Raw genomic sequence first — 15,605 nt, 5'->3', positions numbered from 1 at the left:
CTGGTTTTTTTTCCGCCCTCTGCAAAAGTGGGCGGGTCCCAGCAACTTATTTGCATTTAAAGAGATTGGGAAGACCCAAGACAGGCATTACTGGCTGTAAAATAAAAGTCACAATAGGACCCCTTTAAAAGTTGTTCATTTAATGAAAATGCTGAATAATATTTAGCTTTTATTCTTCTGGCGTTGTGAGAAAGCAGCTCGTTAGGTTTTGCAACAGAGCTGCGGTAATTCATGTTGAACATTTGTGACTCTAATAATTAAATCACCTCACAAAAACATGTTATATCAGCACCACAGCACAGCCCAGCCAATCAGAAGCAGAGCTCGAGGTGAAGACGTCAACCAAAATACAAACAGCTAAATTCTGTCACTCTCACACACACGCGCACGCGCGCACGCGCGCACGCACGCACGCACGCACGCACGCACGCACGCACGCACACGCACACACACATTTAACAAAGACATACAGTGAATACAGTGCCCAACTGCAGAACACACACACAGGACAACATCAAGAAATAAACTACAGAAAGCTTGAACAAGACCAAAGAAAAAGACACACACTGACAAAACAGCAGCTGATCTCGCTTCACACACACATTACACTATCAGACACACACTTGCTTGCACACACACACACTCACTTGCTCGCACACGCCTGCACACTCACTTTTACAAGCATACTCGCACACTTGCTCGCACGCACGCTCATATGTACACGCACACACACATGATCACTCACACACTTGCGCTCTCTCACACACACACTCACTCGCTCTACCGCTCTCACACACATACACTCACACACACTCAGTGTTAGGCTGTGTTAGATGGGTGGGCATCGACATGTGGGGCACCATGCCATGCTGAGCAGTTCATGCCAAGCGACCAACCACAGAAAACCCCACCTACCTGCCCACCGTCCCCAACCAATGGGCTGCCTCTGTCTACCTGTCTATCTGGAAACCAACCAATTACAGCATCACAAAGCGCAGAACAGAGAATCACAGGACGTGAACTGTACTCAGTCAGTGTGTGAGACGTGTATCATTATCAGATCACTGCATCAGAGTTTGAGTAATTGTTAAATGTGTGTGAGTGTGTGTGTGTGTGTTCACCTGTGGACAGTTGGCTGTGTGAGCGGCGGCGGGTGGTGGGGGTTTTGGAGGTGGAGGACAGGGTTGATCCTGCACTGCTGGCCCGAGAAATGGGCAGAGGAACAGGGGTCACAGGAGGAGAGTCCAGCTGCAGACACCAAAAATACAAACAATAAAAAATACAATAAAAACATCACAAACTCCAGTGTTTCCCAACCCTGTTCCTGGAGGCACACCAACAGCACATGGATGTCTCGCTTATCTGACCCGTTAACTTCAGGTTTTGGAGGCTCTTCTAGTGTTCGGATGAGTTGATTTAGGTGTGCTTGATTAGGAAGAGGTTGAAAATGTGTACTGTTGGTGTGCCTTTAGGAACAGGGTTGGGAAACACTGCCATACTCAATGGATTAAAGAAACTCAATGGATTAAAGAAATAGTTAAATATAGTCTTCGAGGTTCAGTGATTACAATTTTGAACATTTGGTGGCTATAGATGGAGCATCTTAAATCCTTTTTGATCCTACTTTAGACTGAACTGTTGCCCATCTTGCACTTTTAGTCTGTACCTTCCAGATGAGTCTTAGTGCTGATATAGCACAAGCATAACAACCCTTTCCTGAAGTGCCAATTCACTTTAATATACACTCACCGGCCACTTTAATAGGTACACCTGTCCAACTGCATGTTAACTCAAATTTCTAATCTGCCAATCACATGGCAGCAACTCAATGCATTTAGGCATGTAGACATGGACAAGACGATCTGCTGCAGTTCAAACCGGGCATCAGAATGGCTGTTGGTGCCAGACAAGCTGGTCTGAGTATTTCAGAAACTGCTGATCTACTGGGATTTTTACGCACAACCATCTCTAGGGTTTACAGAGAATGGTCTGAAAAACAGAAAATGTCCAGTGAGCGGCAGTTCTGTGGATGCAAATGCCTTGTTGATTCTTGCCTTGTTGTTGGTTCTAGCTGATAGATAGGCAACAGTAACTTAAATAAGCACTCATTACAACCGAGCTCTGCAGAAGAGCATCTCTGAACACACAACACATCCAACGCTGAGGCAGATGAGCTACAGCAGCAGAAGACCACACTGGGATATATCTCGATTTCTGCAACATATAATGGTAGGGTTAGAATTCAGCGTCAACAACATGACAGCATGGATCTATCCTGCCTTGTATCAACAGTTCAGGCTGGTGGTGGTGGTGTAATGGTGTGGAGGATATTGGCACATTTTGGGGTCATTAGTACCAATTGAGCATCGTGTCAATGCCACAGCCTACCTGGGTATTGTTGTTGGCCATGTCTATCCCTTTGTGACCACAGTTTACCCATCTTTTGATGGCTACTTAAAGCAGGATAAAGTGCCATGTCATAAAGTGTGAATCATCTCAGAACATGACAATGAGTTCACGGTACTCAAATGGCCTCAACAGTCACCAGATCTCAATCCAATAGAGCACCTTTGGGATGTGGTGGGAGATTCGCATCATGGATGTGCAGCCAACAAATCTGCAGCAACTGCGTGATGCTATCATGTCAATATGGAATATGTAGGAATATTTCCAGTACCTTGTTGAATCTATGCCACTAAGAATTAAAGCAGTTCTTAAGGCAAAATGGGTCTAATAAAGTGGCCGGTGAGAGTAAATTTTACTCCTCTTTCTCCCTTTTAGATTTTTCTTTTCTTTTTTTATTATTATTATTTATTTTACTTGATACACTATGCTGCCAACCCCAACTTTCAGTACTGACCTGTTTAGATGCTTAATTTGTATAAATAAATGCACATCATATATTGTTTGTTGTACAAATGTATATGCGAGCATTGCACGGTACCTCCACGCTGTCGTGTGTTGGTGAGGAGGAGGTGGACGAGTTTTCAGCTTGTCGGCGTGAGGAGGAAGACGAGGGTCCGATTTCAACAGTGCGAACACGCTGGGCAAACTTCAGAGAGCACACAGACTCACTGATGTTACTCTCTAGAGGAGACACCTGGCAAACACACACACACACACACACACACACACACACACACACACACACACACACACACATACATTACACACGTGTACAGCATAAATGTGATGATCTAGTAACAATGCATTTCTAAGCTACTGTATATAATGAACGTGTATGTATATTGTATAGCCATAGTATATACAGTTGAAGTCTGAATTATTAGCCCTACAGTACATTTTTCCCCCAATTTCTGTTTAACGGAGAGAAGATTTATTCAACACATTTCTAAACATAATAATTTTAACAACTCATCTCTAATAACTGATTTATTTTATCTTTGCCATGATGACAGTACATAATATTTGACTAGATATTTTTCAAGACACTTCTATACAGCTTAAAGTGACATTTAACGGCTTGACTAGGTTAATTAGGCAAGCTAGTGTAATTAGGCAAGTTACTGTATAACGATGGTTTGTTCTGTGGACAATCAAAAACAAATATTGCTTAAGGGAGCTAATAATATTGACCTTAAAATGGTTTTATTTACTGCTTTTATTCTAGCTGAAATCAAACAAATAAGACTTTCTCCACAAGAAAAAATATTTTTGGTAATACTGTGAAAAATTCCTTGCTCTGTTACAGGAAATAAAAAAAAAAACAAAACAAAAAATCAGGAGGGCTATTATTTGTGGCTTTACCTTTATATATTTTTGGTAACGAAAGTCTGTAAAAAAAACTGCAACTCATCCTAGTGATGTGTGTGATTACAATTTGAGAGCTTAACATAAATTGCCAGCAGAAAACATTGTCAAGCAGAGAGCTTGCTAATATTTCAGTTCAATCATTTTTATAAATCCAACACATTTCTTCAGAATCCAAGGAGATTTGTGGAGAGAATGTGCATAAAACCGCTTAAAATACCTTCCCTGCTCATTCTGTACAAAGTGCAGTCCTGATCCCATAAATTCAATATAATCCACTTTAAATGTGTGGAGATTTAGTCTGAGTGCCATTATAGCCCTCTATTCATAGCATTCACACTCTTAAAGGGATAGTTCACCAAAAATTAAAACTCTGACATCCTCCTTCACTTGTTCCAAACCTGAGTGTCCTTCTTCTGTTGAACAAAAAAGAAGATATAGAGAAGAATTGTGCCATTAACTTGAATAGTATTTTGTGGGGATGTCCAGATCCGATCACATGATCGGAAATTGGGTCCGATCACGCGGTTTCAGACTTCATCGGAATCAGATGTTACCTCCCGATCAGGACTTAAATATTCGCATTATTTTTGAACACATCTATAGTTATGCGGTGGCACAGAGTTAGATCTCTTTCTTGACTTCACACAGAAACAGCAACGCGTGCAACATGACATCACTTGGTTGCAGAGATGTTATTGGTTAAATGCCGGCACAGCAGAACATGAAAGCAGCTTGAAGCGGATAGCGCGAGTATGTCTGCGGTCTAGAGGTATTATAAAGTTGATGATGACAACATTGTCATAGCAAATTGTGAAATATACTTGGGATTGCCTGTCGGGAATTTTAAGTTGAGGTGCTATTTGTGTTTATATTCGATTATTTTTATATTTACTGTTGCACTAAAGTCCATTTATTTATTTATAAATTTTTTTGGAGGGGGTGCTGTGCCCCAGTTGAGCTTTATGTCTAGCAACGCCTCTGCACTAGCTTATAGATATCCTTAAGACTAACATAATGATACTAAGATCTAAACATTGTTTTAATTTCACTTAGACTGCTCAATGAAATACTGCAGTAGATGCTGCATCGCAACATTTGGAACTTCGTGCTTGTATTCCCATTTTTGTTTTCTTCTTTGGAGTGATTATTAGTTTGTGGCTTGAAATAACTGACTCTTGACAGGTGTGTGCGGTAGTTTTTCTGTAAATGTGTGATTAATCGTTCAGACCTGCACCATCATGAGTGTTTTGCTGTCTCCGCTGAGCGAGTCCTGCAGCAGGTACGTGAGGCGCGAGTTCCTGAAGGGCACGTGTGAGTGTTTGGAACGCAGCGAGTTGATGACGTCTCCCAGCGCCGACAGAGATTTGTTGATGCACTGAGCTTCTCGCAGACGACTGCCCTCAGCACCGGATTTGGCAATGCGCTCAGAACCAGCCAGATCCACCAGATTCAGCTTACCTGAGGATAGAGAGGAAAGAAGTGGTGCATCAAATATTGTATTTTGAGCTGTTTTTAAGAGTGTGCGAGTGTAGTGTGTGTACCTGAGGTGCGGTGGCCTGTTGAAGAGTTGAATCCCGCCACTGTGATGATGAGGAGGGCATGAGAGCGAGAGCTGTGCTCGTTCAGATTAGTGCACGCTGTTGCCCTGTTCATGTGACCCAAATCAAACACCTGCAGGGTCAGAGGTCAGCGAGTAGATATATAAGAAAGTAAACTGAAGTGAGTTTATGTTGGTCTATATAATAACAGGACATTAAATCACAAAACAAACCCAATCAAAACCCTTAACTGTACCATTACTCTGTAACAAAAACACCTTGAATTAAATGCAATTATTCTTATTTAGAATCATTTGAAGGATATTTTAGGTGTGAAATGTTTTCTTCTTAGTTAACCCTGCTGAAAAATCCAGCTTAAACCAGCCTAGGATGGTTGGCTGGTTTTAGTTGGTTGACCAGCCTGGTTTTAGAGGGGTTTTGGCCATTTCCAGGCTGGTCTCCAGCCATTTCCAGCCTGGTCTTAGCTGGTCAGGCTGGGAGATGACCAGCTAAAACCAGCTTGATCAGCCTATGCCAGCCTAAACCAGCTATGTCCATTATAAACCAGGCTGGTTAAGTTGGTCTAAGCTGGTTTTAGCTGGTCGTTTTCCAGCCTGACCAGCTAAGACCAGGCTGAAAATGGCTGGAAACCAGCCTGGAAATGGCCAAAACCCCTCTAAAACCAGGCTGGTCGACCAGCAAAAACCAGCCAACCAATCAGACCTGATAAAAAGGTCCAAACATACTTGCTTGTGTGTACCTTGCTGTCTCTTGTTTTATTCTTACATTTGTGAATATATTTGGATTAAAACATTGCTATAGAGCAGAAGTGGGCAAACTCTGTCCTGGAGGGCCGGTGTCCTGCACAGTTTAGCTCCAACTCTAATCAAACACACCTGCTTATAGATTTCTAGTGATCTTGAAGACACTGATTAGCATGTTCAGGTGTGTTTGATTAGTGTTGCAGCTAAACTATGCAGGACACCGGCCCTCCAGGACAGAGTTTGCCCACTTCTGCTCTAGAGGATAGCGTGACGTAAGGTTTTCATGTGGTCACCTTATTAATGTCCTCCACGCTTTTGACGGTGAACTCTGAGAGTCCTGGCACATACAGCTGTCCACTGCCGTCCGGACACATCTTTATATCCAGCTTTTCATTAGGATTGTCACCCAGCAGGTTCCTGTTTGGAATCAGATAAACAAAAAAAGTATTTATCAACTTTATCTGTTCGTGCAAAAGAAGTGACATAAAAGTGGGGCACAGATTAAAATCATGGAAATCAAAGGCAAACCAAATCAGAACCTTCACATCTGTTAGGGTTATGCAATAAAGCAGGAGGCAGGATGAGGGAAAAGTGCATGACAGGATGAGAGTCAGACCGAGTCAGGGGATCTGGAAGCGTGACGTGTGATCTGTTTATGTCTTACAGATGGTCTGAGAGATTTTAAATCTAATCTGATTTTACATAACTGATGACCAGTAGAATTTAACACGCAAGCAAAAAAAAAACAAAAAAACAGTGACACTGGGAGAATTATATAAAGGAGCTGAATCTGCTGAAGTAAAGCATTTATAGCTGTTGCATCATCAACATCATCATCATCATCATCATCATCATATTTCTTTGTGACATCATATGGCGTAGTTTTAGTCGTATTTTCATAATTTGTGAACACATAGAACATTAAATACAGTTTTTTTTAATACTGTAAGGGGTCAGTTTAGGATTGGGGTGGGTGCAGACATTAATAAAACACAATGAGAGTCTTGAATGTATTGCCATATCCGCTTCTGACTATTTAATGGCAAAACCAGATCAAATTTACAACATTTTAAAAATATCACTTTTCTAAAATAATAAAAAAATATAAAAATAAAAAAGACATCAAAAGCAATAAATAATACAAAAGCTAAAAATTTAAATATATATATATATATATATATACACACGTTGAACATTTTGGTTTGTTGGAATATTGACATTTTGGGGGAAATTCTCCTTTCAGTAAATGTATACGAGTGAGTCTTGTGTCTAATAAAACACAATGGGTGGAACAAACAAACTTAATATCTCATCATAAACTATAGTCAAAAATGTAATGACCATTAACTTGGCCTGAGAACCAGAATTGAGAACCACTGCTCTAGGGAAATGTTATCACACAAGAAATATTGTCATTGCAGTACTCATCAACAAAAACAACATTGCATATTTTTCCAATATTGTGCAGTCCTAGTCTGGAACTAGGAACATGTTGTTCTGAAACCTGTGCGTGTATGTGGGCCTGTAGATGGATAAATCTTGATTGTGTGGTTCTTTATGAGTGTCTTTTTCTCACCGGAGTGTCTCATTGTAGATTTCCACCATGCTGACGGTGATCTTATAGTCCCAGTCTGGCTTCTTCTCAGACACTTCAGAGAAGAGCAGCCGCAGAGCACGCTGGTTAATGCCCGGATCCTCAGGGATGCCCTACAGGACATAATCGTTACAGTTGTATTAGTGTATATATTTAAGATTATTATATTGTATCATGTTTATATATAAAGCTGCTCTTGATTAGCTTTAAATTTATAAAAAAAAAAAAAACATAATGATGTTTGAAAGTATGACTAAAAATTATTAGAATTAATTATTTATTGATGTATGCTTTATATTTAATTTTATTATGTGTAAAGATATACATTATATATATATATATATATATATATATATATATATATATATATATATATATATATGTATAATAATATAATAATATTACTATTGACTAGATCTAAATGTAGTAAAAACTACAAAAACTGTTTAAAAGTATAATTATAAACTATTGGAATTAATTACTTGGTATTTAATCGATGAATGCTTTATATAATTTTATAATAGGTAATGCTTATTATATTATATCATGTTTATATGTTAAGCTACTATTGACGAGATTTACATTTAGAAAAAATTACATTATGATTTTTGAAAATGTAACCATAGACTATTGAAATTAATTATTTGGTATCTATGAATGCTTTATAAATAATTTTATTATTATTTTATTGATTATTATGGTAATTTTTATTTTATTATCATATTATATCATGTATAAAAAATATATATACTCTTGACAAGCTTTAAAAAAGAAACTACATTATGTTTAAAAAGTATCACTATTGGAATTAATTATTATGTATTGAAATTAAATATTTGGTATTAATTTGAACTATTATAATTTTTTTTCTAAAGATGACATGTAACAGCGTTATAAATATTATTAAATGAAAAAGCAAGTCTATCAATACCCAACATTTACACAATACATTAGTACATTTTTTAGCAAGTATTACAATCAAAACAATAAACAATGACAGTAAAGATAAATAATAATGCAAATTATATTTTGAATACATCCTGTTCTGTGACCTCTCTATTCATCATCACTAATATAAAATTATAAAAGAGTACTATTTTCAATAACAATAATTAATCTTATAATAAATTATCAGCATGATTTCTGAAGGATTATACTTTATACAGCATTTCATTTATTTACATTTGTAATTGTATTCAAACACAAAAACACTAATTTTAACCAAATTTCACTGCTACTTTCACAGTATTTGTATTCTGCATATTTATAATTCTTACAGACTTTCATTCAAAAACATTGAAAATTCAACTAATTCCTAACCTTTGTGTTTATATGCATACAACACATTTAAAACAGCTCAAATAAAAATGCACAACCATCATTGGTAATAAGCAGTGCAGTTAGATACCTCCATAGTGTAGGTCTTTCCAGAGCCCGTTTGCCCATAAGCAAAGATGCATACGTTAAAGCCATCAATACAGGAAGTAACCAGAGACTGCACTTCCTGGAACACCTGTCCAATCACAAGAGATGCTGAGATATAATGATTGATATAAAAAAAATTAAACTATTTGAGAATTGGTGACACCGACCTCCTCCTGAGTGGCCTGAGTGGTGAAAACTTTGTCGAGTTCAAAGGTCATGAGTTTGCCCTTGTTGGACAAGTAGAGAACAGCGTCATCCTCTGGGTCAAAGGTCACAAGGTTTTTGGTGTCAGCAGCATCGGCTTCTCCAGCACACACTGGACGTACTCGACACAGCACACGAATGTTTCCTGAAAAAAAAAAAAAAGCTTTAGTCTTTAGAAAATCTCAATGAATCCAACTACATAGTTATAATGCTGTGTTCACACCAGACACGGAACGCACGGATAAATCGCGCTATTCGCACATAAATTGCCACGTGAACATTTGAGTTTACTCGCTTCATTCGCGCGTCAAACCCCGCTTCATTCAGGCGTGAAATCCGCTTCATTCGCGTGTCAAATTCACTTCAGAACAGACGCGGATTTGCGTGATGGGCAGGGCTTCTGTCTGCCCGGTGACTGTAGCTTCGTTGCTAAACGGCTAACATGGATTTTATAAAGAAAATAACAGTGTTTATGTACTTTACGAAGGCTGAAAAACAGCGTCAATACGTATAGGACCGTGTCTGAGTCCACTACATCCTTTCAGAGGTGCATCCAGCTCTGTGAGCTTATGAACTCCTCTAGAAAACTGAACCTGGATGACGGAGGCTTTTAGCAGTGCTTCTGACTGAGCCAAGCCCAGTTTGATGACTTGTTGTTGGTGTCGCCTGAAGGATTTCCCCCGGGACACCATCATAGGTTCTACGTCACAATCACGCCCTCACAAGAGCAAGCTTCTGATTGGTTAACGCGGCGCGAATGTCCGCTGAAGTTCAGATTTTCGAACTCGAGAGATTCGCGCGAAACGCTCAATTCGCCTCACGCGTATCGCGCTATTCGCACAGCATCATTCGCGCAATTCGAGCGTATCGCGCCGCAGGATGTCTATTCGCGCGTCTGCATTGACTTAACATGTAAATCACTCGCGATTGACGCGTGTTCCGCGTCTGATGTGAACGCAGCATCAGGGATGCAAACTGTGAATAATAATCTCTTAAAGGCAGGGTTCAATGCTAAGGATTTTTTCTACTGGCCTTAAACAAAAACTAAATTAAAAACAAAAACTATCGTTCATGAGTGTTTGAACCAGCTCACACCCCTAATGCTCGCATTTTCACAATTATACATGTCCCAGATGCTTTGCGGTCTCACCTTTGAGGCGCACCAGTTCATTGTGGCATTTCTTCCTCAGGTTCATCTCCCGCTTATATTTGCGCAGCAGCTCTTGGTTCGCGCTGCTGACCTCTCCGATCACCTGGCAGATCTGTAATCATATATAAAGCTGTTTTAGCTGTCATGCTGCAGTCAGGCTGATGTGTTTGAATATCTGGATGTGATTTGACCTCCTGCTTGGCCTCAGCGATGGCCTTCTCCAGCATGTATGGGAAGTCCTGCACTTGTCTCTTGAGACAGTTGTAGTCACAGGTGAGGGTTCTCAGGGCCGGCTGGAGGGTCAGAAGGTTCATCCGCACACCTGCACATAAAGACATAAAGCCATTTAATAGCGAGAAAGCTTTCTTTAATCTGTATATTAAACATTAATAATTAAACAGTGTCTTTACCTGCAAGGTTTTCATGGACGGCCTTCATCTCACTCTCAGCTCTGATGAAAGCCTCCTCGATAACGCGGTTCTTCTCCTCCTCCAGACCCTGCATCTCTGCCTCCAGCTGCCCCTGAGCCCTCTCCATCTCACCCTCATACATCAGGATCTAACACACAAACACACAACAAATCTGTCACTGAGATACATTTACGAAATTTTTAAACTTGCTACAAGCTATGCTTGTATGATATTCAAATAGCATAGTGCATAAATTTAACATTCTGTATTAATTATTCGATAAAAATTAAGCATAGCCTGTCTGCGCTGACACTTCCATAAATTTTATAACAGGATTTTAACACACTTTTGGAATTTTTTTTTGTTAGTTTTAATAACTCATCTCTAATAACTGATTTATTTTATCTTTGCCATGATGACAGTTAATAATATTTGACTAGATATTTTTCAAGACACTTCTATACAGCTTAAAGTGACATTTAAAGGCTTAACTAGGTTAATTAGGTTAACTAGACAGGATAGGGTAATTAGGCAAGTTATTGTATAACAATGGTTTGTTCTGTAGACTATTGAAAAATATAGCTTACATGGGCTAATAATATTGACCTTAATTTTTTTTTTTTAATTAAAATTTTTTTTTAATTCTAGTCGAAATAAAACAAATAAGACTTCCTCCAGAAGAAAAAATATTATCAGACATACTGTGAAAAATTCCTTGTTCTGTTAAACATCATTTGGAAAATATATATAAAAAAAAAAATTCAAAGGGGGGCTAACAATTTTGACTTTAACTGTGTGTGCTTTTATATATATATATATATATATATATATATATATATATATATATATATATATATATATATATATATATATATATATATATATATATATATATATATATATAATTTTTAAAATTTTATATATATATATTTTTTTCTAATTTTCCCCAAAAGTATTATTCATTCATTTTTTTGTTCATTCATTTTCTTGTCAGCTTAGTCCCTTTATTAATCCAGGGTCGCCACAGCGGAATTCATCGCCATTCAACTTATCCAGCATGTTTTTACGCATCGGATACCCATCTCTGGGAAATCCAAAAGTATTAATTATATCTTATTTAAAAAAAAAAGAAACTGATTAATCTATAAAATGTAAATAAAAACTGTAAATCATAGAAGTTACTATGCAATTAATTTAGTACTCAAGTAGTGCAAAAAAGACCACTATTTATACTAAACTATCACAATTATATGCTGAAATATATTGACTATTATATATCACATTACCATTCAGTTCTCTAAAACAAATAATGACAATTATTCAAGAGAATTTGAAAATGTTAAATAATAATTTTTTGTTTTCCCTTGTAGCAGCAAATAACGATGACTGGCAGTTTGGATTTAAACGAAACTAACTTTTTAGTTTCTAGTACACTGAAATCGGGAGCAAACACAGAGTTAGTTACTATAGATACAGGCGTGTTCTCAGTATTGCTAAGCATCATAGGAATGTTGTTTTAAAGCTGAACAATATATTTAAATGTCAAAAGTAATTTTAGATTATGACTAAAAACAATTTAACAACTAAAGTACAACAAATGCAACCGGACACATTTATTTTATGCATACACAAATAGTGAATAGGGACATCAATATTTATAGCATACTATTACTATTATATGCTTAAACATATTGACTACTAAATAATATCACCATTCATAGTAATAAAAAATTCATAATGGTCAATCACTACTTCTCACCTAATTGCTAAATAAACACACAGATTTAATGTAGACATCTGTACTGGCTTGAGTGATTTGTTAGACTGATCTAATGCAATGTTAGGCAGGAGAAAGAGGAGCTGTGGGGTGGATGGGGAGGCTGTTAGTCACATGGAAAGGGCATGTGGGGTCACACACCATCAGTACATGTACAGAACACAACAGGGGTGACATCAATACTGCACTAAATATAATAATTATGACCCTAAGGGGCATGTGAGCGAGTTACTCTGCAAAGTTTCAGGGTTTTGTAGGTCAAAAATGAGCATCAGCCAACATGAATGAACATTTGTGAAATAATATAAAAAATAAAATTGATTTCATGTAATCTGACCCATGATACATTTTTGACCTCTGACCCCTGCAGAGTAACCTGGCCAACCTTTGAGAGCCTGAGAGTGACCTCTGTGTTTCCCCCACCCACCGCCTTGGAGAGCAGACCGTAGAGACGAGCACGATCTGTCCTCAGCTGCAGCGTATGAGGAGAAAGAGAGCGTCATCCTGCTCTGATACAACACCTCCTTTACAGAGGTATTCGAGTCTATGATTTTTAGCACACTCAAAATACTGACAGGAAATACTGAAATGCTGATGTGTAGGTAAATTTACAGCATAATGTAAAATACAATAGAAAAAATAAAAATAGTTTATTGCAACAAACAGCCAAATAACACGCGTCCTTATAATTATAGGTATCAAATTCTACATAATTTTAGGCATCAAAATATGTGAAATAACGTGAAATATAATATTCATTCATTCCTTCATTTTCTTGTCGGCTTAGTCCCTTTTTTAATCCGGGGTTGCCACAGCGGAATGAACCGCCAACTTATCCAGCACATTTTTACGCAGTGGATGCCCTTCCAGCCGCAACCCATCTCTGGGAAACATCCACACACACTTTCACACACACACTACGTACAATTTAACATGTCTTTAATTGTGGGGGAAACCGGAGCACCCGGAGGAAACCCAAGCGAACGCAGGGAGAACATGCAAACTCCACACAGAAATGCCAACTAAGCCGAGGATCGAACCAACGACCCACCGACCTTTTTGATGTGAGGAGACAGCACTACCTACTGAACCACTGCGCCACCGAAATATTATCTGTCTAAAAAAAATGTATTAAAAGTGGGACTGTAATATTAAGCATTATAGAATGTCATTGTGCAGCTGTTTCCAAAATAAAGAGAATTTTAAATGCTAATAAATATGAACTAAACTGCTAATTTCGTGCATAAATTTATAAAAAACTGTAATGTAAAAATATTACTTAATATACAATTCCAGTTTAATATCCCATTCACACAATCCTCAACAATTAAAAGAAAAAATACAGAAAACAAAACTTTTGAGACCTTTAAAACTAACCTTCTTTTTTATGTTGAGAAAATGGGTTATCAGAGTTTATTATTGTTATTGCAACAAATGACCAAATAACATTCATTTATTTTCTTTTCGGCTTAGTCCCTTTTTTAAACTCTGCTGGGACACCAGCCCTCCAGGACCAAGATTGGTGACCCCTGGCTTAAAGCATCAGAATCGGTACTCGGTATCTGCTGATTACCATGACAAGGAATTGGTACTCATATCGGCTGCAAAAATGCTAGCATCCCTAGGTTTATAATTTTTAAACTTTTAAAATGTACATTTTTTATTTATCACCATGATCATCCAGGACAAGGTCAGTGCAGTGATACCTGCTGTCGGAGCTGACTGCTGGTTCTCTGGGAGTCGTGGAGCTGCTGTTCCAGCTCCCGCAGCAGCTGTCTCTGCACACTCAGCTGCTCCTGCAGGGCCGTGTTACGAGCCTGAGCCTCCATCAGAGCCTGCTTGCACTGAGCCGACTCCACTTCAACCGTCTTCGTCACATACTGCAGGAAGGAGCAAACAAACAAACACTTTAACCCTTGTGTGCTGCTGATGACGTTTCATTCCACTCTATTTTAGATTTTATTTTTAGATTTTAAGTCTAAATTTGGGCACAATTTTTTTTGTGTTTTGGCAAATGGAATGATTTTTGGTGGCAAATCTTAATTTGACACACGTTTTAGGAAAATGTTTTGAAAATTGTCAAAAATTCAATACATTTTGGTCATATTAACTAATCTTTGGTTATTTTCAGGGCTGTTTTTGCCTCATTGACTTATATTATAATGACATTTTTTGATTCCATTGCCTTATAATCATGCATTCTTCATTGTTGCTCGTTTTCCCTGTTGGGTATTTTTTTTACTGTTGATCATAAGTTGCCAGCATTAACCATTTAGACTTTTTAACCCTTTTGCCTGTGCAAAAAAAGGAGAAGAATCGCCACTTCAAACAAGAAGCAAAATGCTTAGACTTTGATTGAAGATTACCAAAACAACCTTTTACCCCCAGTGGACTAACCTAACTTTTTAGCATGAATTAATTGTTAATTAAAGATTAACAATGTGTGCTAGCACAATAAACATTGTAAATTTGGATTTCACACGCACTTTAAGACATCCTCATGACATTTGTGACTAATACAGCCTCTATAATGCACACACTATCAATATCATTATTATGTCACCTTGACCTGTGGCACTGTAGTGTGTCGACGCAGAGTGTCCTCGTCGTCACAGAGCCGTGTGTTCAGCTGCTCGTCGCTTAGGCTTCGGTGTCCTGATGCTTCCTCCAGCTGCTCCTGGAGCTCATGTCTGCGCTGCGCCGCCTCCTCCAGCTGCTGCTGAAGCTCCTCTACTACAGCACTCCTGTCCTGCAGCTGCATCTCCAGCGCAGCCAGACGCCGCTCGCGCTCACGCCACTGCTCATCCTTACGGCACAGCTCTCCCCGCAGGACCTCAACATCCTGACACACACAGAGAACAAAAAACACCACACTATTGCTACAGCTTTATGCGCACAAAGGTTAATACAATCGCTAAATAAACTGCCAATTTACTTTAACATCAAATTGGTATCTGTCTAATTTGAAC

General features: G+C 38.3%; 1 protein-coding gene and 1 long non-coding RNA gene across 51 annotated transcripts in view; both read right to left on the bottom strand.

Annotated features, from left to right (window-relative positions):
• Positions 1-15,605, bottom strand: part of kifc3 (kinesin family member C3) — a 66,123-nt gene that overhangs the window by 2,652 nt on the left and 47,866 nt on the right. For 9 of the 50 annotated variants that reach the window (XM_087293498.1, XM_087293480.1, XM_087293486.1 and 6 more), the window contains 15 exons: positions 15,200-15,478; positions 14,343-14,516; positions 13,022-13,108; positions 10,860-11,007; positions 10,641-10,771; positions 10,450-10,561; positions 9,263-9,444; positions 9,079-9,183; positions 7,653-7,783; positions 6,370-6,493; positions 5,316-5,445; positions 5,003-5,232; positions 2,945-3,100; positions 1,122-1,248; positions 916-962 (listed from right to left, as the gene is read on the bottom strand). In XM_087293498.1, the coding sequence (XP_087149624.1) occupies positions 916-962; positions 1,122-1,248; positions 2,945-3,100; positions 5,003-5,232; positions 5,316-5,445; positions 6,370-6,493; positions 7,653-7,783; positions 9,079-9,183; positions 9,263-9,444; positions 10,450-10,561; positions 10,641-10,771; positions 10,860-11,007; positions 13,022-13,108; positions 14,343-14,516; positions 15,200-15,478 (2,163 nt within the window). The remainder of the gene's footprint in view (positions 1-915; positions 963-1,121; positions 1,249-2,944; positions 3,101-5,002; positions 5,233-5,315; positions 5,446-6,369; positions 6,494-7,652; positions 7,784-9,078; positions 9,184-9,262; positions 9,445-10,449; positions 10,562-10,640; positions 10,772-10,859; positions 11,008-13,021; positions 13,109-14,342; positions 14,517-15,199; positions 15,479-15,605) is intronic. The other 41 variants (XM_087293499.1, XM_087293482.1, XM_087293488.1 and 38 more) reach the window with 7 other exon arrangements.
• The window catches only part of LOC147839826 (uncharacterized), a 74,241-nt gene that overhangs the window by 22,575 nt on the left and 36,061 nt on the right, over positions 1-15,605 (bottom strand). The window lies entirely within an intron of this gene.

This window comes from Danio rerio, chromosome 18 (assembly GCF_052040795.2).
Source record: "Danio rerio strain M-AB ecotype USA chromosome 18, GRCz13ab, whole genome shotgun sequence".
Classification (NCBI taxonomy): Eukaryota; Metazoa; Chordata; class Actinopteri; order Cypriniformes; family Danionidae; genus Danio; species Danio rerio.
Note: the sequence above shows the minus strand (reverse complement) of the source record. Positions and strands in the feature narration are given on the sequence as shown.